The sequence below is a fragment of the Panthera onca genome, chromosome C1, assembly GCF_046562875.1.
Source record: "Panthera onca isolate mPanOnc1 chromosome C1, mPanOnc1 haplotype 2, whole genome shotgun sequence".
Classification (NCBI taxonomy): Eukaryota; Metazoa; Chordata; class Mammalia; order Carnivora; family Felidae; genus Panthera; species Panthera onca.
Genome location: NC_138346.1, coordinates 169,602,255 through 169,629,513, shown reverse-complemented (window position 1 = coordinate 169,629,513; position 27,259 = coordinate 169,602,255). Strand labels below are relative to the sequence as shown.

At 37.9% G+C, this 27,259-nt stretch overlaps 1 protein-coding gene across 1 annotated transcript in view; it reads left to right on the top strand.

Annotated features, from left to right (window-relative positions):
- Positions 1–27,259, top strand: part of ALG6 (ALG6 alpha-1,3-glucosyltransferase) — a 66,224-nt gene that overhangs the window by 4,312 nt on the left and 34,653 nt on the right. Inside the window, exons 2-3 of the mRNA XM_078451824.2 lie at positions 373–642; positions 15,380–15,464. Coding sequence (XP_078307950.1) covers positions 561–642; positions 15,380–15,464 — 167 coding nt within the window. The 5' untranslated portion in view covers positions 373–560. The remainder of the gene's footprint in view (positions 1–372; positions 643–15,379; positions 15,465–27,259) is intronic.

Genomic DNA, 27,259 nt, shown 5'->3' with positions numbered 1-27,259 from the left:
CTCTGTACCAAAAATAAAACATCCCTAAATTTACTTTTGTAGTCTTATTTTTACCTGTAGATAAACATGCTTTAGATGGAATTAACTCTTCCACTCTCTTGTTTTTCTTCACTCAGAAATATTCCCTCATAAGGACAGATCTTTACCATATCTTTAGATTTATTAAGTCCCATTTAACAGGGAGAGCTACCTTTTGAGGTGTATTTCCCAACTAGAAGACTAGGAAATAAGGAACTTTAAAACTACCCACTTTCCTCCTTGCCCCCACCTCCAATTCTGTGTGTTTCTACTTGGTTTAATGGATTTTTTGTTAGACTATGCTCAGCTAAATCTTGGTTTCTCTCTCTCTCTCTCTCTCTTTTTTTCTTCTAGGCTACTTCATAGACATAAAGATCAATATTTAACTGGAAAGGAAGCATCACTTAAAATTCTCTCAAACTCCTAATTCCAGGGAATTGATAACATTTCTCTGATGAAGAAAAGAAGTGCTACTGACTGCGTGTTAAAAGTATTCTGGCACTGGTCCTGTTTTTTCCCCTCCCTAGATTTGAAGAAAAATTATGGAGAAATGGCACTTGATGACAATTGTGGTCTTAATAGGACTAACAGTACGGTGGACAGTTTCTCTTAATTCTTATTCAGGTAACACATTTTTACTGTTTAAAAGATGGGTAAATATTCCTTGACTAGTTTCTTCTTCATCTTCATCTTCGTCTTTGTTTGGTAATAGTTTATAGTTACCTGATTGGGACAGAGAAGAATTTGAGGCTTTATTGGTATGGTCAAGAAAATACATTTATTTTATTTTTTTTTTTAATTTTTTTTTTTTCAACGTTTTTTATTTATTTTTGGGACAGAGAGAGACAGAGCATGAACGGGGGAGGGGCAGAGAGAGAGAGGGAGACACAGAATCGGAAACAGGCTCCAGGCTCCGAGCCATCAGCCCAGAGCCCGACGCGGGGCTCGAACTCACGGACCGCGAGATCGTGACCTGGCTGAAGTCGGACGCTTAACCGACTGCGCCACCCAGGCGCCCCAAGAAAATACATTTAAACATTAAATTCTAATATAAAGAATATGTATAAGAGCTTAATAGAAGCATAGGCTTTGTGACATGAGAAAACAAAAATGTATTCTAATGAGGAAGATGACAAGTTGAGAAATGATTACATATTAGGTATCGAAGAGAGAACTGAACTAAGTACATCAGGGTGGGAGTGGAATCAAAGGAAGCTTTTTTTGTTTAGGGTAGAGAAGCCATGTTGCTAGACTGAAGGGAAGAGATCAGTGGAGAATAAGATTGGGAATGATGTGAGAGAAAGAGAGGGAGGAGAATTGCTGGTGTGTGGTCCTGGATAGGGAATAAGATTTGACTTAACCCTGTGAGTATTTATTTAGCACTGCTCATGTTCCAGGCACTGTGCTAGATGCTAGAAATACAAGGTGAATATCCAGTACTGAAGGGGGTCCGTATTTTAGTAGGTAAGCAGTCATGGTACCATGTGTTAATTATGACTAGAAGTATTTGTGAGGTACAAAGGTTAACAGAGAAGTGCATGATGACGGTGCATTAGTGAAGACTTTTCAGAGAAGACGTTTGAGTTGAAGGTTTGAAAGATGACTTGGAATTTGCTAGGCAAATGAAATGGGGAACATGTGCAAAAACATGGTAGAAAGTAGTCAGTATTGGAGTAGCATCAGAAGAAGGAACAAAAAGGATGGGGAGGGAGTGGCTCGAGATTAAGCTATGCAATTAGGTTGGCAAATTACTTGTATTTTAAAGAAATAGCTTTCATTGTAATGAAAAAGGATTGTAGGAAGCAGGTTGGAGGTAAAGAGACAAATGACACAATCATAATAATAGAAGTATGAGCTACTATTTTTTAAGTATTTACCATATGCTAGACACTGAGCATTTTGTTGTGCTTACCACAACCACTGAAGATAAGTAGTAGTACCTGTGATTTACAAATGGAAAATGTGACAACTGATAAATGACAATGGGGATTCAAATATAGTTGTATTTTATTCCAAAATCAATATATGACACTGCTCTGTGGCTTCTGAGAAAGAAGTCCTGAAGTAAGCCAGTTAAAAAGATGCATAAATGAATTTGAGGAATATTGAAGTAAAATCACTTGGATGCAGCAGTAGACTTGGGTTCAAATCTTAGATCTTCCACCCTCACCTGTTAGTGCCTGATCTTGGGGAAGTTACTTAATCTCCATGAACCTCTTAAAAAGGTACCTCTACTATAAAGTGGGAATATTAATATGTATTTTAACAAGATTGTGGGGATTACTTGAGATACTATGCATGAAATGTATTTTCTTTTTTAATAGTGTAGGAATATAATCAGCATATTGATGGTTCACAACTATTATCTTGTTTGATCCTTACATTAGATCATTTAACCCCAGAATGTTTATTGTCTGCTGTGCAGCAAAAATATGTCTTACTGGTGATCAAGTCTTTAGGTCTGACTTTTAGGGTGACAAGAATAATAAATGGTATCTTCCTATGATACTGTGATTTATAAAAAAAAAAATATATGTTTGGTCTTTGTCCTCCTTCTGGCACAGAGCCCCTAAAAATCCCTTGGAATTTTCTAAGTGAAAGTGAAAAATTGTCTTTTGTTATGGTAATGTTGACTTTTGGACCCACCTAAGGATGGAGGCTGGTTTCCAGGAAAACCAAATCTTGTGATTAGAGGGTTGGAACTTTCAGTCCCACCCTCTGATTTCCAGGGAGGGGAGAGGGGCTTGAATCAGTCACCAATAATAAAGCTTTCATAACCCAAAAGGAGGATGGCGTTTGGAGAGCTTTCAGGTTGATGAGCACATGGAGATTCAGGGGGAACGGAAGCTCAGCACCTTTGCCCACACCTTGCTCTATGCATCTCTTCCATCTGCTGTTTTGAGTTATATCCATTTATAATAAACTGGTAATCTAGTAACTAAATGTTTCTCTGAGTTCTGAGAGATGCTCTAGCAAATTAATTGGACCAAAGGAGGAGGTTGTGGGAGCATCTGATATATAGCCAGTCTGTCAGAAGCTCAAGTAATAGCCTAGACTTGTGATTGGCATCCAGAGATGGAGGGGCTCGTTGGAACCTCCAGTCTATAGCTAGTGTGTCAGAATCTGGGCTGGTGACTGGCATCAGACGTGGAGGGAGGGGGCAGGCTTACAGTACTGAACCCATAACCTGTGGAATCTGTTGCTATCTCTGTAGATAGTGTCAGAATTGAGTTGAATTGTAGGACATGGAGTTGGTGTCTGAGAATTGTTTGTTGGATGTGTGGGGGAACCCCCCCGTAACCCACATTGTAATTGGGTCCCTGAATCACCCTATCACTTCCCTAGAGAAGTTCGCAGTCAAGTGGGCAGGGTGGACTTGAAAATACGTTCTACGTTAAAATAAACGAGGTAGACTGGGAACACAGGAGACTTGTAATTCAGACAAGAAAGGCTTAGAGTATAACATTAAGGATAACAAACATTAAGTTTGTTCTGAAAGCAAGGGAAGGATTTACTAGGCAGAAAAGGAATCCTTTTTTCTTGGTTAGAACCAAAATAGGCAGGTCCTATTTCGTTCAGTTTCTCTGTAAGCTTAACACTCAACCTGAGATTTTGCAAATAAAGTGTAAGAGATGAACCAGAAAACATTTGTGCCAGTTCCTAGAGCAAATTTTATCTTGGTCATGCTTTCTAAGCTTTTTTAGTATTGAGGCAGTTCCCTAGTGGGAGGGTCCCTATTACCCTATATACTTCACAAGTTTTGAATTTTTGTCAGTCCAGAGTGTGTGAAATGATATTTTGTTGTGGTTTTAATTTGAATTTCCTTCATTACTAAAAGATTGAGCATATTTTCATGTTTACTGGCCATTTATATTTCCTTTTCTGGGATACTTGCTGTGCCATTTGTACATTTCTATTAGATTCTTTTTTCTAACATTGTCTGTATTTTTTTGTTTGTTTTGTTTTTTCTCATGAATTCTATATTCTGGAAGCTAACTTTTGTATAACTTGTAAATATCTTTTCCAAGTTTATGGATTATCTTTTCACATCTTAAGGTGTCTTGATGAACAGGATAAAATAATGGAATTAATCTTTTTCCTTTATGATTTGTGCTTTTTGTATCTTTAAGAAACCCTTCCCTACTCCAGTGACAAAGGTATTTTCCTAAAATTTTCTTCTAAAAGTTTTAAGATTTGTCTTTTCTATTTAAGTCCTTATCTCCTGAAAATTGAATTTTGCGTATAACATGTCATCTAGGGATTTATTTTTAATTTTTTTTTCACATTGATAATTAGTTGTTTTAACCCATTTATTGAGAAGTGTATTCTTCCCCACTAATCTGCATTACCAGCTCTATCTCAGGTTTTTATATATGCATGGGTCTGTTTCTGACTCTTCATTCTGATAAATTGGTCCAGTACCGCAGTGTCTTATTACTATAATTTTACAGTACATCTTGATATGAGTCAAATTCTCCCACCTGATAGTTCCACTTCAGGAGGGTCTTAGCTATTGTGGGCTTTGCTCTTTCATATTGCAGTAGGCAGAATTTCGAAAACGGCCTCCCAAAGATGTCCTGCCCCATTCCCCAGAACTATGAAAATGAGATCCCACTTTTTTTGCTCAGTATATCTTTTTCTTTCCTTTTTTTTTTTTTCAGTATATATTTTTCTACCCTTTTACCCTTCACCTCTAAATCCCTGTGATTTAGACTTGACTAACCAGTTCCCCTCCTTAATTCCGCTTTCTCTTGCTAGTTTGCAAGTTGTACTTTTATTTTGTTCTTTCAAGGTGTGGTGTGGAGATTTTCACATATATATTTAACTTAAGAAAGTCTAAAATTAAATTTTTTTTAATGTTTATTTATTTTGAGAGAGATCTAGTGAGTGAGCAGGGGAGGGACAGAGAGAGAGGGGGACAGAATCTCAAGCAGGCTCCACACCATCAGCATGAAGCTTGATTGGGGGCTTGAACCCATGGACCATGAGATCATAACCTAAGCTGAAATCAAGAGTTGGGCGCTTAACTGACTGAGCCATCCAGGTACCCCAACAAAGTTTAAAATTAATATATTTATGTCTTCTTTCTGAGCAAGGTAAGGACCACAAAATGCTTTTTTTTAATGCTTTTATTTATTTTTGAGACAGAGAGAGATCCCGTGCGGGCACCTGCGAGTGTGGGGGAGGGACAGAGAGAGGGAGAAACAGAATCTGAAGCAGGCTCCAAGGCTCCAAGCTGTAAGCACAGAGCCCGACGCAGGCTCAAACTCATGAACCATGAGATCATGTCCTGAACCACGGTTGGACACTTAACCAACTGAGCCACTGAGGCACCCCAAGGACCGTAAAATGCTTCAACTCTAGTTACAAGTCCACCCCCACCATTAAGATGTTATTATTGCCTAGAATTTTAGACATTAATTACTGTTAGCTTCTGTAACAATTCATATTTATTTATGTTTACCCTCTATGTTTATCATTTTCTGTGCTCACCCTTTTTACAATTGCATCTTCTTTTGAGATAATTTTCTTTCTTTTTGAAGTACATCTTTGGGAGATTTTAAAAATTAAATTTTTTTTTAATGTTTATTTTTTGAGAGGAAGAGAGAGAGAGAGAGGAGAGAGAGAGAGAGAGCGCAAGTGCATGCATGAGCTGGGGAGGGGCAGAGAGAGAAAGAGACAGAGGATTCGGAACAGGCTCTTCGCTGACAGCAGAGAGCTTGATGCGGGGCCCAAACCCACAAACCATGAGATCATGACCTGAGCTGAACTCAGATGCTTAACCAACTAAGCCACTCAGGTGCCCCAGAGATTTTAGTTTTTAAGCAATCTCTACACTCAGTGTGGTGCTTGAACTCACAACCCTGAAGTCGAGAGTCAGTGCTCCACCAACTGAGCCAGACAGGCATCCCCTAAGAAAATTTCTTTTAACTAGGCTCAATGCCCAGTGTAGGGCTTGAACTCACAACCCTGAGATCGAGTCATATGCTCTACCCATTGAGCTAACCAACCAGGCCCCCTGGGAGGTATTTTTCTTTTCTTTTTTTTAAGTAAGAGCCTGTTGGCTTTTTATCTGAAAATGCCTTTATTTTGCACCCTAACATTTTATTCTGGGTATGGAATTCTGCATTGGCAATTATTTTCTCATAATATTTTGAAAATCTCATTCGGGGCGTCTGGGTGGCCCAGTCGGTTAAGCATCCGACTTCGGCTCAGGTCATGATCTTGCGGTCCGTGAGTTCGAGCCCCGTGTCAGGCTCTGTGCTGACAGCTCAGAGCCTGGAGCCTGTTTCAGATTCTGTGTCTCCCTGTCTCTCTGACCCTCCCCCGTTCATGCTGTCTCTCCCTGTCTCAAAAAAATAAATAAACAAACATTAAAAAAAAAATTAAACAAAAATCTCATTCATTGTCTTTTAGTTTCTATTGCTATGTTCAGATATCAGCTGTCATTTCAGTTGTTATCTTTGTAGGTAATTTGTCTTTTCTGTCACTGAAATTTCACTATGATATATCTAAGTGTGAATATTAAAAACTTTATCCTCAGGATTTTCTGGGATTTCTGACTCTAATAAATGGTAACCTTCTGTTTCTTCTCATTCCATTTTCTCCTTGTAAAACTCTAGTTAGATATATTAGATCTTTGGTTATTTATTTATTTAAATGTTTATTTATTTGAGAGAGAGAATGAGAATGAGCAGGGGAGGGGCAGAGAGAGAGGGAGACACAATCTGAAGCAGGCTCCAGCCTCTGAGCTGTCAGCACAGAACCTGACGTGGGGGTTGAACTCAGACCTTGAGATCATGACCTGGATCAAAGTTGTATGCTTAACCAACTGAGCCACCCAGCCACCCCTGATCTTTGGTCTTTTATTAATTCACCACATATGTGTAGGGCACTTGTGCCAAAGCAGGTAAGATAGCAGAAAATAAAACAGACAACAATCTCTTTGTCTCATCGAGTTTATATTTTCAGTTCTCTCTTCAAATATTGCATCTCCCTCATTTCTGTTTTCCCTGTGCAACTCTTTTTTCTTAATGTTTATTTTTTTTTTTTCAACTTTTTTTTTTTTTTTTTTTTTTTTATTTATTTTTGGGACAGAGAGAGACATAGCATGAACGGGGGAGGGGCAGAGAGAGAGGGAGACACAGAATCGGAAACAGGCTCCAGGCTCCGAGCCATCAGCCCAGAGCCTGACGCGGGGCTCGAACTCACGGACCGCGAGATCGTGACCTGGCTGAAGTCGGACGCTTAACCGACTGCGCCACCCAGGCGCCCCTCTTAATGTTTATTTTTTAAATGTTTATTGATTTATTTTGACAGAGAACACGAGCAGGGGAGGGGCAGAGAGAGAGGGAGAGAGAATCCCAAGCAGGCTCTGTGCTGACAGCCCCCGACGCAGGACTTGATCCCATGAACTGTGAGATCATGACCTGAGCCAAAATCAAGAGTTTGGATGCTTAACTGAGTGACCCAGGCGCCCCACTTGTGCAACTCTTATTAGATATGTTGGATTCCTTCATCCTTTCCTCTATGTCTCATAATCTCCTATATTTTTCATATCATGGTTTCACCCTATTGCTTTTTTAATAATCATCAGATCTGTCTTCCTGTTCATTACTTTCCTTTTTAATTGTGTTTAATCTATTTTAACTATCCACTGAGTTTTATAATTTTAATTATTGTTTTATTTCCTAAAGTTCTACTTGTTTCCTTTTCTTTTTAATTAATTAATTTTTTACATTTATTTATTTTTGAGAGACAGGCAGAACACAAGTAGGGGAGGGGCAGAGAGAGAATGAGACACAGAATCCGAAGCAGGTTCCTGGCTCTGAGCTGTCAGCACAGAGCCTGAACCAGGGCTGAAACTCACAAACCATGAGATCATGACCTGAGTCAGACCCTTAACTGACTGAGCCACCCAGGTGGCCCTGTTTGTTTCCTTTTCAAATCATCTTCGTCATTTCTGATTATCTCTTGTTCCTTCAGCATATTCTAGTGTCTTCTTTTATATCTTTAAACATAGTAGCCATACTTATTTTATATTCCCTATCAGAAAATTCTAGTATCTGCAGTCTTATTTCCTGGTTTGTTGTTTTTGTAGATTCTAGCTCATGGTATTTTGTTTCTTTGTGAGTTTAGTGATTTTTTAAAAAAATTGTGAGCTCATGTTACCTCGAACTTTTATCTGTGAGAATTCTTTGAGGCCCGGGTTCACTATGTATTTTTCCACAGAGGATTTATGTTGCCTCTTGCTAGGCACTTTGGGCACTATTAACAAAAGTTAAACCAAATTCTCCATCTTAAGGTTTCTTTGGCTCTATACTTGGTGTGAATTCAGGCCTCACACTGGGTGAATGCAGGATAATGTTATTTTCAGGAGACTTTTTTCTTGTACTATAGGAGCCAAGGCAGAGGTAAATACTATCTTCACCATCTCCCACAAAGCATTTTTTTTTAATATCCTTGTAGATGGTTCTCTGACATTGAAGTTTTTACCTGTTCAAGTACTAGGCTTTGCCTCCTTAATTCATTGCTTAGAGCTTCTCAGTAGCCAGGCTATAGGCCATAAAAGATGATTGGATATCCTCAGGACAAATGTTTACTTGTCTGGATCTTATACTTTTTTTGTTGTTTCCGGCCCCTGAGGAATTCTCTTGTTTTGATGTTAATTCAGCCATACCCCACCCTGTATTGGAAGTGTTTTCCTTATCTTCTAAGTCTACCTGGTTGCTGGAAACTGGTCTCATCTGCATTTTTAAAAGCTCCACAAGCTGCTCTGATCTTTATAAAATGTTGATACAGATGATGGTTAAAGCCAGAGGGTTGGGAGTATTTATACTGCAAGAAAAAAACACATTTAACCACTAATCTCCTTCACAGAGAAGGGGAATGATTAAAGGAGGTTGAGAAGAAACCATGAGGGAGGATTAGAGTCTGGAAGCCAGGAAATCAGAGAATTATAAGAAGTAAAGACTGGCCTTCAGTGTCAAGTTCTAGACATGTCAAGTAGGGTGAAAATTAAAAATAGACAAAAGATCTCTAGGAGGCCAATGTGAGCCTTCTTATTGTCAGACTATAATAAATTGAGGGCTAAATGGTAGTTACCAAGTGTACATAATGGATTTTAGGAAGTTTGTGAATGCAAGGAGGAAGCTAGAATGGGGTAAGGAGGTCAGAGGAAAAGCCCAATTAAAAGTTGTTATGTAAAATATATAGTTTATGTTACCTTTGCTTTCAGCCCATAACTGGCACATTGGACGGTCATCTCCTTTTCTTCCTTCAGCACTATTTTATTCCTGATCATTATTTAGTTTGTAATCCTAATTATAATTTACCTTTAGTCTTCTGATTTTGACAGATATATTATTTTCTTTGAACTTTTCTTGTTGAGGTAAAGTTGAAAAAACTAAGGGTATAGAGTAGAATAATTTAAGAAATCACACTATTTCAGTATTACTGGCATATATAATCAGATGCTTAATGGGAATTGAATAGAGGACATCAAGCATATATAATACTTTTCTATCTTTGTGACTTACATACATTATTTATTCTAACATTTCTCTCCTAAACTCTGACCTTACTCAGTTACTCCCCTTATCTGAAAAACAGGACTCTTGGGGCACCGGGGTGGCTCAGTCGGTTAAGCATCTGACTCTGCTTCAGCTCAGGTCATGATCTCATGGTTTTGTGAGTTCAAGCCCTGCCTCAGGCTCTGTGCTGGCAATGAGGAGCCTGCTTGGGATTTTCTCTCTCTCTCTCTCTCTCTCTCTCTCTCTCTCTCACTCAATCCCCCACCCCGCTCTCCCTCTCTCTCTCTCTGCCCCTCCTCTACTCATGCTGTCTCTGTCTCTCTCAAAAATAAATAAATAAACTTAAAAAAAAAAACACCAGGACTCCTGCTTATTTTAAACTTTGCTTTAATTAATTAATTAAATTTTTAAGTAGGCTCCACTCCCAGAGTGGAGCCCAGTGTGGTGTTCGAACTCACAACCCTGAGATCAAGACCTGAGCTGAGATCAAGAGTTGGACACTTAACTGACTGAGCCACCCAGGTGCCCCTAAACTTCACTCTTAAGTTGTCCCATAAGAAAGTCAGCATAATAAAATTACTTTTAGATTACTGTATAGGAAAAGTATTGTTATTGTACAGTAGTAGAATATTTGTAGGCTCTTTCTTAGGTGGTTGTATGTTTCTGTCATTTTTTAGATGAGAAGAATAAAATGCTAAGCACTAAGAAAAATTGTGATTTTGAGTTATTAACCCCATCATAAAGAATATAACATTTTTAGCACTCATGTGTGAAGAACTGTTATGTCATAGGAGGCTGGGAGAATTAAAGAATTAAGTATGACATCTGTGATTCTGCTAGGATTTTTTTCTCTCAATTAGAATACTTTTTTATCATAATTTCTTTTTAACATGCTTATTCTCATTTGCATTTCATTTATCTTTTAAGATTGTAATTAGGAAGCACTCAAGTAAGGAAGCTCAGGTTAGCTTGCTTAGTATTAGTCCATTGTTTCTCCTTTGGAAATGCATATATTGTATAGCCAAACTACTTATGTGTATTGTAATTTAAATTTTTCTAGAATGTGTACTTACATACTTACATTATACTCCTTACTTGAGTGCTGCTTATGTAGTTAGTTTTTACAGACCTAGAAATAATGAGTAAAGATTTTTTAAAAAAGATTTTATTTTTATGTAATCTCTATACCCAATGTGGGGCTTGAATTTACCTTGAAATCAAGAGTTGCATGCTCTACTGACTGAGCCAGCCAGGCACCCCAAAATATTGAATAAATCTTGCCTTGTTACTTTTTTTTTTTTTTTTTTAACGTTTATTTATTTTTGAGACAGAGAGAGACACAGCATGAACGGGGGAGGGTCAGAGAGAGGGAGACACAGAATCGGAAGCAGGCTCCAGGCTCTGAGCTGTCAGCACAGAGCCCGACGCGGGGCTCGAACTTACGGACTGCGAGATCATGACCTGGGCCGAAGTTGGACGCTCAACCGACTGAGCCACCCAGGCGCCCTGCCTTGTTACTTTTAAACAAGCTTTGGGGAGGAAACAAATTCTTTTTATTTATTTATTTATTTTTGTTTAAAGTTTATGTTTTAGTACTCTGCACCCATTGTGGAACTAGAACTTATGACCCTGAGATCAAGTGTTGGCATGCGTCACTGACTGAACCAGCCAGGAGCCTGGGGAGGAAACAAATTCTGATTTTAGTGTGTTTCTTATTTCTTGTAGAGATTCACAGTTCTCTGTACTTGGTCCAAACTGTTACTGATGTTTTTTGAGCAAATAGCAACACTTGAATGAAGGAAAGTTATTTTATTCTAATACCCCTTTTCCCCTAAGTTGTATTGGTTATTTAGGAGGAATAGGCCATTGAGAATCTTTTTTTTTTCTTTTTTTTCCCCCAACATATCAATCATTGTTAAAGTATGATTGTGCTCTATTTAATTGGTTAGCTTCTCTCAACTTCCCCATTGCTATATATAATGTTTCTTGTTACTCACCAAGAACGTATCAAAAGAGGATTTTGTTCTGGAAAATTTTAGCCAAATTCTTTTCTCTTAGAATGTTTAAAATGTAAATGTAAAGGCAGTTAGAATGTATTGTTATCAAAGAAACTACTTTTAAAATTATAACATAATTCTGAATAGTTCAATAATTTATAAAATGAACATTTAAGTGGTGTTTAAGCCCATTTCCCTGAGAACAAGACAAAACTGAAACTCTGTAGATACATATTAGTGTGTTTTCTTTATGTAATTCTGATTCTCCTGTAAATGAATTTGTAGAATTAATCACTGTGGAAGGAATCCTTTTTGTCCTTCCCAGGTGAAGCTCCCATAGGTACAGTTGGGTTGTCCTTCTGGGTTGCTTTAAGGGCACTTTAGCAGTTTTAAAAACTTAAGTACTAATTTCATAGCCAGTGTCAGCTGGATTTATTGAAGTAGGTCAGACTCTGGATAGAAACTTGTTTCTCAACCCTAAAGAGAGTCATTATCCATTCTTCTATTTGTTAGAGAATGGTAATAAATTCTTCCACATTGACCACAAGTCTAGAGCAATTTCAGAAAATCTAGATAGTTGGATTTTTTCAGGTATAGAAAATTACCTAAGATCCTCTCTGACTTTTATTATCCCCATGGAGCTAAACAAAAAATAAAGGCAAATAAACAAAAAATAGAAATCAGTTCCAACCCCCCCTCCCCCCCAAAAGAAGCCATAGACCATGGTTGTATTCTTTAAAATAGAAACAAACAGGGGCGCTTGGGTGGCTCAGTCGGTTAAGCATCTGACTTCAGCTCAGGTCATGAACTCACGGTTTGTGGGTTCTAGCCCTGCATCGGGCTCTGTGCTGACGGCTTGGAGCCTGGAGCCTGCTTTGGATTCTGTGTCTTCCTTGATCTCTGTCCCTCCCCTCCTTATTCTCTTTCTCTCTCTCTCTCTCTCTCTCTCTCCCTCCCTCCTAAAAATGAATAAATATTAAAAAAGAAATGAAACACATGCATTTCTATCCTGTAAAATAGACATACAAAAGTTGCAATTAATTCATTGGGGATATATTTTTCCTTTTTAAAAAAAAAATACAGGTCAATTTAATTAAGTTTTTTTTTAAGTTTATTTAGGTTGAAAGAGCGAGCGCAAGTGGGTGAGGGGCAGAGAGAGAATCCCAAGCAGGCTGCATTCCCTCGGTGTGGAGCCCAACCCAGGGCTTGAACTCATGAACCATGAGATGATGACCTGAACCAAAATCAAAAGTCTGACACTTAGCACCCAGGTGTCCTGATTAAATACATTTTTAATGAAAGTATGCACTATATGCTTAGCAATGTGTTTCCTTTGAACTCTGGAAAATCACATTCTCTTGTGTTCATAGAAACGAAAATTCTTACTTGGGTAGCAGTTAGGAAATTGTATAGTCATGTGACAAAATATGTGATACTGAAAATACATTATAAGAAGTCAATAATCAGTGAACAATGTGTGTGTGTGTGTTTAATTTATTTAGAGAGAGAGAACGTGAGTACAGGAGGGGCAGAGAGAGGGAGAGAGACAATCCCAAGCAGGCTCTGTGCTGTCCTCCACGTGGGGCTTGAATTTACAAACCGTGAGATCATGACTTGAGTCGAAACCAAGAGTCAGACGCTTAATATGCTGAGCCACCCAGGTGCTTCAGTGAACAATGTGTTTTTAATTTATGAGGGAAGGTTTCATGGAGGATTCGGAATTTGAGATGGTTCTTGGAAGTTGGATATGAGTTGTTGTAAGGGGTATATAAATAGGGAGTAAGTAGCATGAACAGAGGCTTGGAATTTCAAAGTGTCAGACAATAACTTAAAAATGTTTTGGGCAAGAACCAATAGATGGGCACTGTGTTAAAATAGTTGGCATAATTACTTGGTTTGCCATCACAGATGGCACAGTTGCACATCTGGTTAAGTGGAAAATTGGACTCAAAATTTCAAATCTCTTCAACTTGAAGTCCTTGCTATATCACACAGGTTGTCTAACATCTATGCTTCAACATCATTTACTGAGAATCTAGTAGGTGCCATTACATCTGAGAATACAAAAATGAACAAGATATGGTACTTTTTTTTGAGAGAGAGACAGGAGTGTGTGTGTGTGTGTACATATGTCTGTGTACTGTGGGTAATTCCTTGTGACAGTCACTCTTTATATATGCTTTGGAGATGTTAATCTGCTTTTCCCATGATTATCTCAACAGTGGGGTTATCTCCTCGGGTGGAGATGCTAGCCATTTAAGAATATTGGTATAGTATAGCCATTAAATGCACAAAACCCTATTTAACATAGTTTCCAAAGCTGGAGAAAATATGCTTTGGATTTGAGTGAACTTTAGTACATCATTCTCCAGTGTGAAATTAATTATTCCCGGTGGATTAATGAGTATATTTGATTGTATGTGATTTTCAATTGCAGATTTAAAAACCTATGACTCTAGGTGTCTGGGTTTCTGACAATTTTTTAGTCACCTGCTAGTTAAATAGTGGATGTTCACAATTTTCGAATGGAATTACCTTTATGTCATTTAACATGACTTAAGGTTAATAACCCACTCACACACGTTGCCAACAATATAAAACTGGATTATGGAGCCAGTTTGCCTGGGTTGAAATCCAGACCCTGCTACTTAATACCTGGGTGACCATTGCCTCTCTTTTCACCTGTAAAGTAGGGATACTAATAATACTTCATTGTTGTATCTGGCACATATTAAGTGCTATCAATTGCTAAAGATCTATTATTCTGTATTTGCTATTTTGAAATAAAAAAAGCTGAAACTGATAGTTTTTATGTCACTTATTTGACAGCAAAGCCTGACCTAACTAATGTCTTTTTCTTTTTTTAAAATTTGTTTTAATGTTTATTCATTTCTGAGAGACAGAGAAAGAGTGTGAGCGGGGGAGGGGCAGAAAGAGGGAGACACAGAATCTGAAGCAGCTCCAGGCTCTGAGCTGTCAGCACACACCCCGGATGAGGGACTGGAACTCATGAATGATGAGATCATGACCTGAGCCGAAGTCAGACGCTTAACCCTCTGAGCCACCCAGGTGCCTCTACTAATGTCTTTATAACATATAGTATGTTTTGGTTCTGTACTGAACCTTGTTATTTGTATTTAGTTTGCAAAAGCCCTTTGTAAAGTATAGATACTCATTTTTATTGTTTTATGATACTTAGTGGACAGTCTTTCTCGTGAAGTAAAAATAAACTTGGATATTTTAAAATTAGTATTATTAACTAATTAGTGTTAATAATATCTTGTATTTATTGAATGTTTACTGTGTGCCACATCCTTTACTGGGTATTTTATATCATTATCTTACATATTCCAGTAGTTCTGCAGGTAGTTCTTGTTTTTAATGGGTTGAGGTTTAGGGAGGTTAAGTAATTTGTCCAAGATCACTCAGTCACTCTGTGTGCTAACAGTGATAGGATTCAGACCTCATCTCTGCTGTTTTTGGTAATGTCTGTGATTCTTTTCTTTAACGTATACTGCCTCTATAATTTAGAAAATTTTCGGTGCGACTGGGTGGCTCAGTCAGGTGTCCGACTCTTGATCTCAGCTCAGGTCATGATCTCATGGTTTGTGAGTCCAAGCCCCGCATCGGGCTCTGTGCTGACAGCATGGAGCCTGCTTAGGATACCCACTCTCTCTCTATTTCTCTGTTCCTCCTCAACTTATGCTCTCACTCTCTCTATCTCAAAATAAATAAGTTAAAAAAAAATTTTTTTAAATTTTTCATGAGGAAATAAAATCATTGGTATATTAAAGTATATTGTTGTCTGGCTGTTTTTACCTTTCATGTTAGGTGCTGGAAAACCCCCTATGTTTGGTGATTATGAAGCTCAGAGACACTGGCAAGAAATTACTTTTAATTTACCCATCAAACAATGGTATGGATAATTTTAACTTGATTTTATTGTTTATCATAGTTAATACAGATTATTTGAAGATACGTAGGAAAATGTATATAAAAGGAATATATATTCAAGGAAAATATGCTATTCCTCTTCAGCATACTCATTTTCCTGTATACTGATACCACTTACTACCTTGTATATCATAGGCTCATATTTAAAGTTTCATACTCCTGAAAGTTACCCATGTACTCAGCAGCTAAAATATGATGAGAACTTTGAGGAAAGAACACTGTATGCTTTAGAAGCTTCTCTGTACATAAACTAAAGAACCATCCTGGGCTAACAATATTTTTTCTGGTGGTTTCACAAACTGTCTTTGTTAGGAATGAATGAGATATGAAAGAGCAGTAGCTTAGCGGTGAGGAGTGTAGGTGCTCAAATTAGACTGCCTGAGTTCAGATCCTTGTCTACTGTCTACTAGCTGTAGCTGTGTGACCTTTGGCAAAATTACTTAACATTTCTGCCACGGTTTTTTCACTTGTAGAGTGGAAATGATAGAATACATATTTCACTGGGTTATTGTGAGTATTGAATAAAACGATACATGTGAAACACTTAGACTAGTGTTTGCAACAAGATGAGCTCTCAGGAAATGTTAGCTGTGGTTATATCTTTACTGAAATTTGTGCCTGTGTCATCTCTATCAAATATATTACAATAACAATTGATAACATTGCTTATTGATTTATTGGATGCCTAATAGATTATTTTATTAGACTGGCTGTACAAACTGTTTACATTGTTCTGTTGATTGCTTTGATCACTGCTTTTTTTTTTTTTCTTATATACTGATACATTTATTTGAGTCTTTAGAATCCAAATGAACCATTTCATGTGATTTTATGTGAGGAAAGTATATGATACCTTTTTTTCCAGAGCTAAAATACATTTATTATTATTTTTAAATTAAAATGTAATTGACATACAAAACCTGTTCCAGGTGTACATCATAGTGATTTGATATTTTTATACCTTACTCAGTGATCCCCATGATAAGTCTAATCACTTTCACCATACAAATTTATTACAATATTATTGACTATGTTCCCTGTGCTGTACATTACATCCCCATGACTTATTTTATAACTAGTTTGTACCTTTTAATCCCCTTCACCTATTTTGTCCACCTTCCAACCCCTTCCCACTCTGATAACCAACAGTTTCCTGTCCATATGACTCTGTTTCTGTTTTATTTGCTCATTTGTTTTCTAGATTGCATACATAAGTGAAATCATACAGTATTTGTCTTTCTCTGACTTTTTTCACTTAACAATACTTTCTAGGTCCATCCATGTTGTTGCAAATGGCAAGATTTTGTTCTTTTTTGTGGCTGAGTAATATTCAACTGCATATATTCAGTTGATCCTTGAACAACACAGGTTTGAACAAACTACAGAGGTCTACTTATATGTGGATTAAAAAAAATTTTTTTTTTAATGTTTATTTTTGAGAGAGAGAGCAAGAGAGAGAGAGCATGAGCAGGGAGGGACAGAGAGAGAGAGAGACACAGAATCTGAAGCAGGCTCCAGGCTCTGAGCTGTCAGCCCAGAGCCTGACGCAGGGCTCGAACTCATGGACCATGAGATCGTGACATGAGCTGAAGTCGGATGCTTAACTGACTAAGCCACCCAGGTGCCTCAAGGATTTTTAAAATAAGTATAGTACAGTGCTATAAATATATTTTCTCTTCCTTATGATTTTAATAGCATTTCCTTCTTGCTAGCTTACTTATTGTAAGAATACAGTATGTAATATGTATAATATACAAGATAAATGTTAATCAACTGTTATGTTATTGGTAAGGCTTTCAGTCAGCAGGCTATTGGTAGTTGAGTTTGGGAAATCAGAAGTTATACATGGATTTTCACTATGTTGGGGGTTTGGGGCAACTAACTTCTGCATTATTCAAGATTTATTTGTATATAACATTTTCTTTATCCATTGATCTAGCAATGGATACTTAGGTTATCTTGGCTATTGTAAATAATGCTATAATGAACATAGGGGTACATGTATCTTTTCAAATTGGTGTTTTCATTTTCTTTGGATAAATACCCAGAAGTGGAATTGCTAGATCATATGCTAGTACTATTTCTGATTTTTGAGGAACATTTGTACTGTTTTCCATAGTGGTTGGACCAAGTTACATTCCCAGCAGTTCACGAGTTCCCTTTTCTCTACATCCTCTCCAACACTTGTTTCTTGTCTTTGTGATCTTAGCCAACCAATCTGACTGGTGTGAGGAGATGATACCTTATTGTGGTTTGGATTTGTATTTTTCTGATTATTAGTGATGTTTATCTTTTCATGTGACTGTTGGCTGTCTTTATGTCTTTGGAAAAATGGCTATTCAAGAATGTGCTCTGCCCATTTTTTAATTGGGTTGTTTGTTTTTTTATTAAGTTTTGTAAGTTCTTTATGTATTTTGGACATTAACTACTTAGTGGATGTGTGATTTGCAAATACAGTAGGTTGCCTTTTTTTTTTAATTTTATTTTTAAGTAATCTTGCTATACCCAACATGGGGCTCAAACTCCCAACCCCAAGATAAAGAGTTGTACACCCTACCAATTGAGCCAGCCAGGTGCCTGCCTTTTTGTTTTGTTATTTTCCTTCACTGGAAAAGAACTGCTTTTTAGTTTGATGTAATCCCATTTTTTTTTTTTTTTTTTTTTTTTTTTAGCTTTTGTTGTCCTTGCCTTAAGATACTGTTCCAAAAATATAGTGCTCAGACTGATGTCAAAGAACTTATGCTTATGTTTTCTTCTAGTAGTTTTATAGTTTTAGTTCTTTTTTTTTTTTAACGTTTATTTATTTATTTATTTATTTATTTTTTTTTTTAATTTTTTTTTTAATTTTTTTTGGGATAGAGAGAGACAGAGCATGAACGGGGGAGGGGCAGAGAGAGAGGGAGACACAGAATCGGAAACAGGCTCCAGGCTCCGAGCCATCAGCCCAGAGCCTGACGCGGGGCTCGAACTCACGGACCGCGAGATCGTGACCTGGCTGAAGTCGGACGCTTAACCGACTGCGCCACCCAGGCGCCCCAACGTTTATTTATTTTTGAGACAGAGAGAGACACAGCATGAACGGGGGAGGGTCAGAGAGAGGGAGACACAGAATCCGAAACAGTCTCCAGGCCCTGAGCTGTCAGCACAGAGCCCGACGCAAGGCTCGAATTCACCGACCGCGAGATCGTGACCTGAGCTGAAGTCGGCTGCTTAACCGACTGAGCCACCCAGGCGCCCCAATATAGTTTTAGTTCTTATATTCAAATCTTTAATCCATTCTAAAGTTATCTTTGTGTATGGTATAAGATAGTGGTCCAGTTTCATTCTTTTGCATGTAGCTGTCCAGTTTTCCCAACACCATTTATTGAAGAGACTGTTATTTCCCCATTGTATATTCTTGCCTCTTTTGTCATAGATTAATTGACCATATATTCATAGGTTTATTTTTGGGTTCTCTTCTGTTCCATTGATCTCTGTGTCTGTTTCATGCCAGTACCATACTGTTTTTTTTTTTTTTTTATAAGAATAACATTTTATTGGAAATATATTTTTATTTAAATAGATTTTTATGGGGCGCCTGGGTGGCTCAGTCGGTTAAGCGTCCGACTTCAGCTCAGGTCACGATCTCACCGTCTGTGGGTTCGAGCCCCGCATCGGGCTCTGGGCTGATGGCTCAGAGCCTGGAGCCTGCTTACGATTCTGTGTCTCCCTCTCTCTCTGCCCCTCTCCCGTTCATGCTCTGTCTCTCTCTGTCTCAAAAATTAAAAAAACGTTAAAAAAAAAAATTAAATAGATTTTTATTTTACTTCATATACCCTTATATGAATTTGCTTAGCAATTGAATTCAGCACTAATTCTTTTTTTTTTTTAATGTTTATTTTTGAGAGAGAGAGAGAGAGACAGAGACAGAGAGACAGAGTATGAGCGTGGGAGGGGCAGAGTATGAGCGTGGGAAGAGACAGACATAGAATCCGAGGCAGGCTCCAGGCTCTGAGCTGTCAGCACAGAGCCTGATTCTTTTTTTTTTTTCTTAAAGTTTATTTATTTTGAGAGAGAACAACTGGAGGAGGGGCGGGGGGGGGGGGGGGGAGAGACAGAATCCCAAGCAGGCTCTGCAATATCAGTGCAGAGCCAATGTGGGGCTCTAACTCACGAACTGTGAGATCATGACCTGAGCTGAGATCAAGGATTGGATGCTTGACCGACTGAACCACCGACTGAACCAGCCAGGGGCCCTCATACCATTTTGATTACTATAGCTTTGATAGTTTGAAATCAGGGAGTGTGATACTTCCAGCCTTGTTCTTTCTCAAGATTGTTTTGGCTTTTGGGGTCTTTGGTGGTTGCATAAATATTTTTGTATTCTTTGTTTTTGGTCACTGCTTATATATAATTCATTTAAGAGAGAGTTTCATACATGAACGTCATATTGAACTTCCTATTAATAGGTTGGCTCTACCCTAGTCAAAGAGCATTTAAAATTGAGATGAGCTAAATATTTGACATTATGCATTGTACTATTTTGAGCATCTTCCATACCTTTATACAGTGATTTTTTTAAAAAGTTTATTTATTTTGAGAGAGAAAGAGAGAGAGAAAGCAGGGGAGGGGCAGAGAGAGAGAGAGAGAGAGAGAGAGAGAGAAAGAGAATCCCAAGCAGTCTCTGCACTGTCAGCGTGGAGCCCGACGTGGAGCTCCAACTACCGAACTAGTGGGACCATGACTTGAGCCAAAACCAAGAGCCAGCTGCTAAACCAACTGAGCCATCCAGGCGCCCCTCCTCATATAGTGACTTAACCAATGAGTATCACTCTTCCGATTATTAATACATTTTTAATGTGTTTTTCTCTTGCTTGATTGATAGAATAAGGTAATGTTTGTTGAGGGAAACCAGCCCATTGCTTTTGAGTTTTGTAATTCTTTTTTATTCCTTTGTAAAAATTACACAGATAAGACAATTATTGTATTTTTGGCTGTTCTCTTGTTAAGTACTTCTTAACAGATTTTGATATAAAAGTAATTGTGATATTTTGTATTGAAAGATTAAGGTGATAAATTGCAGCTTTTGGCTTTAATGGTAGGTGGTGAAAACATTGATTCCAGGAGTGAGAATATCATCTTTTTTTTTTTTGAGAATATAATCTTAATTCAGTATGGAGAGTAGATTATTCTGATCTATCTCAGTTTTCAGTTTTCTGCACCAATTGTCTCCTACTTTAACCCAGATAATCAGGAGTTGACTGTATGTATACATTTTCATTCTGTTTTCTTTGTTAAAAACCAGACTGTATACCTCAGATATAATTATATGATCCAGTTTTAACCATGATCTGTGAGCCTTAAATATTATGAAATGGCTAATCTCGGTAGTAAATTTTAATAGTTTTGAAATCTTTATTTTTTTTTTTTTATTTTTTTTTTTTTTAAATTTTTTTTATTTTTGGTACAGAGAGAGACAGAGCATGAACGGGGGAGGGGCAGAGAGAGAGGGAGACACAGAATCGGAAAGAGGCTCCAGGCTCCGAGCTGTCAGCCCAGAGCCTGACGCGGGGCTCGAACTCACGGACCGTGAGATCGTGACCTGGCTGAAGTCGGACGCTTAACCGACTGCGCCACCCAGGCGCCCCGGTTTTGAAATCTTTATTAAGGAGTGGGTACCATGAGAATCCTGAATGGTAGACTTAGAAACAGAGACATATGGTATAAAGAAACATGATTTATCATTAGTTGATTATGCAATACTTCATGATGTTCATAAGAAATTTAAGAAATATGATTTAGTATAATAAATGTCAGAAATTTTCTCTTTATGAGTGGATAGACAAGAAAACCAAAAATGTACACCTGGAAATTCTAAGAGAAACTGATCTGTTTCAGATTCATGTTTAAATGGTGTGATTTCTTATTTTTTTTACTTCAGTTTTCCAATAGTGAAGTCTTTCTCTTTTTAGAGAGTTAGCTCTAGAGAGTTAGCTATAGGTAACTATAGCTAACTTGTCAAAACTCTTTGCAAGTGAAATAGTCATTTAAAATATATCAGGAGGGGTGCCTGAGTGGTTCAGTGAGTTGTGTCCAACTTTTGATCTTAGCTTAGGTCTTGATCTTAGGGTTGTGAGTTCAAGCTCTGCATTGGGCTCCACTGTGGGTGTGGAGCCTACTTAAAAAAAGAAAAAGATATCAGGATTGGTCATGTTAACTTTAGAAGTGTTAGTTTTAATAATTAAATAATATTAAATTAAAAGAAAACTTTTTATTATTTATTCATTGTGTATTACTGTAATAAAATAGAACTAAATTTGTAATAAACTTTATAATGCACATTCCTTATATGTGGGATCAGGAGCACTTTTGGCATCAAGTAATAGAAAACCTGAGTAACAGTAGCTTAAGCAGTAATCTTTTTATAATTTTTTTCTGATATTTATTTTTGAGATAGAGTGAGAGACAGAGTACAAGTGGGGGAGGCACAGAGAGAGAGGGAGACACAGAGTAAGAAGCAGGCTCCAGGCTCTGAGCTGTCAGAACAGAGCCCGACACAGTGCTCGAATTCACAAACCGTTAGATCCTGACCTGAGCTAAAGTCGGACACTTAACCGACTAAGCCACTCAGGTGCCTCAATAAAATAATTATATTATCTCAAGAAGTAGGTCATTGTAATGCTAGTAAAGTGGCTCAGCAATAGCAATCAGGGACTCAGGCTTTACCCATTCTTCCTCTCTGCTGTTCTTTCTTCTTGGAATTTTAGCTTTTCATCCTGAGTCTGTCCACTCCATAGTCTGTAGATGACTGCTCAGGCTACAAGTGTTGTAACTTTATACAACCATGCTCAAGGCAGGAATAATAGGAATGCCTTCTTATTACCTCTCTTTTTGTCATGGAGCAAAATCTTTCCCAACTTTAAAGCAATCGTTAATAAAAGAAATGCTTGACTCAGTGCAGGTATGGTTTATACCTGGGGCTAACGGAAGAGTCCACTTACCCTGAGCTTGTTTTCTAAACAAAACCACAGTTTTATAAATCAAGAGGATTGGTGGGCATGGCTGTTTATTTCAGCATTGTTTATTTCAGCATTGTTTATAGTAATGAGAAATCTGACACACTCTAAATTTTCTCTTATAGGGGGATGATTAAATAAACTATATTTTCTCTGTTCACATGGTTTTTTCTGGATAGATTGTTAGAAGTGGAATCTCTGAAGTAGACAGTTTTAATGGATACCAACACAAGAATATCTTCTTTCTACACACATTTATCAACACTTAATAACCCCAGACTTTTAAAATTTCCATTTCCTTGAGTACTTGTGACATTTAACATTTTTTAATATATTTGCTGATCAATGTATTTCTTCTAAAAATTGCATATTTATATCTTTTTTCCATGTTTTTGGTGGATTGCAGGTCTTTTTTGTAATAATTTGTATGAATTTATTTATATTATTTTTAATTATTTATATTTTAAATTTATTTATTTATTTTGAGAGTGAGAGACCCTGTGAGCAGGGGAGGGGCAGAGAGAGGGGGAGAGAGAGAATCCTAAGCAGCCTCCATGCTGACAGTGCAGAGCCCAACATGGGGCTCGATCTTACCAATTGTGAGATCGTGATCTGAGCCAAGAGTTGAGCCACCCAGGCACCTCTGTTTATTTACTTTTAAATGTTTATTTATTTATTTTGACAGAGAGAGAGAGTGCAAGTGGGGGAGGGTACAGAGAAGGAGAGAGAGAGAGTCCCAAACAGGCTGCATGCTGTCAACACAGAGCCCAATGTTGGGCTCAATCTCACAAACCATGAGATCATGTCCTGAGCGGATGCTTAACCAATTGAGCCACCCAGGTGCTCTTAATTTGTATGGTTTTAAAATAAAGTTACAGGGGCACCTGGGTGGCTTAGGTGGTTAAGCATCCAACTTCGGCTCAGGTCATGATTTCATGGTTCATGAGTTCGAGCTCCACATCAGGTTCTGTGCTGACAGCTCAGAGCCTGGAGCCTGCTTCGGATTCTGTGTCTCCCTCTCTCTCTGCTCCTCCCCTGGTTGCACTCTCTCTCTCTCTTTTTCTCAAGAATAAGTGTTAAAAATAAATTAAAAATAAAATAAAGTTACAGTAGTCCCTTACTATCCATGGGGCATAAGTTCCAATACCCCCAGTGTATGCCTGAAACTATGGATAGCACCAAACCCTATAGGCTATGTTTTTTCCTATACATGCATACCAACAATAAAGTTTAATTCATAAATTAGTACAGTAAGAGATTAATAATGATAACTAATAATAAAATATAACAACTATAACCATGTACTGTAATAAAAGTTATGGGAATTTGTTTCTCTCAAAATATCTTATTGGACTGTACTCACCTTTCTTCTTGTGATGATGTAAGATAATAAAATGCCTATATCCTGAGATGAAGTGCAGTGAATGACATAGGCATTGTGATGTAGCATTAAGCTACTGTTGACCTTCTGAGGATACATCAGGAGGACAGCCTGCTTCCAGACTGCAGTTAACCACTGGTCACTGCAATCGCAGAAAGTGAAACTGTGGGTAAGGGAGGACTACTGTATATTAATTTTCTATTCTATGTTAACAAATGACCACAAATGGTAATTACTTAAAGACACATTTTTTTTTTTCAATTTTTTTAAATCTTTATTTCTTTTTGAGAGAGAGAGAGACAGAGTGAGAGCAGGGGAGGAACAGAGAGAGAGGGAGACTCAGAATCTGAAGCAGGGCACTGTTTGTTTTCCTTTTTTTTGTTTTTTGTTTTGTTTTTAATTTTTTTTAATGTTTACTTATTTTTGAGGGAATGAGAGACAGAGCATGAGCAGAGGAGGGGCAGAGAGAGAGGGAGACACAGAATCTGAAACAGGCTCCAGGCTCTGAGCTGTCAGCACAAAGCCCGACGCGGGGCTCGAACCCACAAACCATGAGATCATGACCTGAGCTGAAGTCGGTCGCTTAACCGACTGAGCCACCCAGGTGCCCCTTAAAGACACATTTTGTATCACACAGCTTTTTTTTTTTTAGGTCAGAAGTCTGGGCATGGCTTATCTTGATATTCTGCTCAGGGCCTCTAGGAGGCTGCATGCAATCCAGTTGTCATCTGGGGCTCTAGTCTTACCGGAGTTTGAACTGGGGGAGGAACCATTTCCAAGGTACCTCAGGTTGTTGGCAGAATTAATTTCCTTGCGTCTGCAAGACTGAGGACTTCAGTTTCTTGTTGGATGCTACCCTCAGCTCCTAGAGTCTACTTGCAGTTTCTTGCCATGTGGCTTCTCCAGTATGGTCACTTATTAAAACACGACAGCTTCCCTCTTCAAAGTCCGTGAAAGGGAGTCTTTCTGGCACACTTACTAGCAAGACAGAATCTTACATATATACAAAACATAAGCACAAGAGTGACATCTGTGACCTTTGTCATGTTCTCTTGGTTACAAGCAAGTCACAGGTCTTGCACACTTAAGGGGATTGTACACATTCAGGGGCATGAACAATAAGAGATGGGATTTATGGGGATGATCTTAAAGTCTGTCTGCTATAACAGTATTCTACGTTTTAATCATTTTTCTTAATGTGTATGTGTGTATAAAATAAACATCTTCCTGTTTTTCTTGTCTTTAGACTTTTCTTAAGGTGTCTTGTCATATAAAAATTTTACATTTTGATGTGCAGAAATTCTTTGAACTATTGTTGAAACTCTTCTGTGAATTTGAAACTATTTCACTTCAAAATATGTTTTTTGGGGGCACCTGGGTGGCTTAGTGGTTAAATGTCCAACTCGTGATTTTGGCTCAGGTCACGATCTCATGGTTTGTGAGATCAAGGCCCATGTCAGTGCAGAGCCTGCTTGATATTCTCTCTCCCTCTCTCTCTCTCTCCCTCCCCAGTTCGAGTGGCCCATATGCCCACTCTCTCTCAAAAATAAATAAACTTAAAAAATATATATGTATTTTTTTAAAAAGTAAAAATACCCATGACTCTGGGTTGTGTATTAGAAAAAAACTGTATCATGGGATGCCTGGGTGGCTCAGTCAGTTAAGCGTCGGACCTTGGCTCAGGTCATGATCTCATGGCTCCTGAGGTTGAGCCCCACGTTGGGCTCTGTGCTGACAGCTCAGAGCCTGAAGCCTGCTTCAGATCTGTCTTGGTCTCTCTCTGCCCCTCCCCTGCTCATGTTCTCTCTCTCTCTCTCTCTCTCTCTCCCTCTCCCCCTCCCTCTCCCTCTCTCTCTCTCAAAAGTAAAAAAAAAAAAAAATAAAAAAATCTAAAAAAAAAAAAGAAAAATTGTATCTTGAAGTTAATGATAACACTCTTGAATGTAATTTCATAATTCGCATGGTAGCCAGATTTTTTCTGACAAAACATTTAACCGAGATTATTTGGGAATTCATTGGCAAAGTACATTTCAACATATAAATAGCATGTGCACAACTTTTCAGATATATCTAAAATATATAAGGCAGAGAATTAACTAGTTGCTTTGTTTCTACTAGTAGATTTTGAAGCTTTACTGGAAACATTTGAAAGCTACTTTTTCCATAAATTCCGCTCTTATTTGTCCACTTCCATAAGAATAGGGAACAAGGTGGTTAGCCCTGTCATTCCTTCTTCTCAAGTCCAACCAGTGACTTTACTGTTAGTATCTATCTTTGCATGCTTACACTTTACTGTCATTGCCTCTTTTACTTATCTCCAGAGGATCCCAAGGTTGGAGTAAACAAAAAATAGCTTTTGTTTCATAAGAAGCAGAAAACTAAATGAAATTGTATTGGTCAAAATGGTTTTCCATTGCTAGATACATCCCGTTAGTTTTGTGGCTAATAACACAGTTAGAACTACTATTGTGTATTTGCTGTGTGTCAGGCAGTGATTTAACAGCTTTACATATTTAACCCAATCATTCAACAACTCTGTGAGGGAAGTACAATAAAATTTTATGCCAATGTGCCTGGAAGTGAGGTGAATTTGGAAATAACACAATTGGTGCCTGTCTTCAGAGGGCACCAGAGAAGTGAGTCCTCTGGTCTCCACTATTGGCCTGGCTGAGTTTCTCAGATTTAAGCTGTCAAAAGGAGTTCTAGCTAAGCTGGAAATTCTTGGGTTCACTGCCTCTTGGCTTCAAGTTTCAGCTAGATATAGGACCTAGGATGGTTCACATGGATGTTGCTGCTGGAGCAGACAACTGCCTCCAGCTGGTACATGCTGTAGTACCCTATGCCTAGATCTCTCGGCTGTCTAGTGTGCCTTGATCATTTTATTAGTTCCCATCTCTTCCATATCAACCAACATTTCATGTGACTAACACTAAGTAAAACAGACCTTCTGAAGATGAACAATAGACTATTTAATGGGATTGAATGTTAATTTAAAAGAAAATTGTAATCCCAAAGTAGGAGATTGTAACACTTAAGGAATTTGACCCATTTAAAGTATATAATTAAGAAGTCTGTTTATGTAAACTTAGTTTTCACTTCTTTAGCCATAGTAGTTCTATATAGTGCCTTTCCATTCTGGCAAACTGCAGGAGCCTATTAATTTATGAGTGTTAGACCTAGTTTTCTTCCCCAGTGCACAGAATCTTGCATATAATAGGCTTTCATTGTAAGTTGGTTGAATTGTTTTCAAAGTCTTACTAAAAGTATACCTGTTCCATAAGGTATTTCTCTTTCCATAAACCAAATCTTTGTGTATTCTTTGATACTGATTTTTTTGCCTTTCTTTTTTTTTTAATTTTATTTTTTAATTTTAAATATATA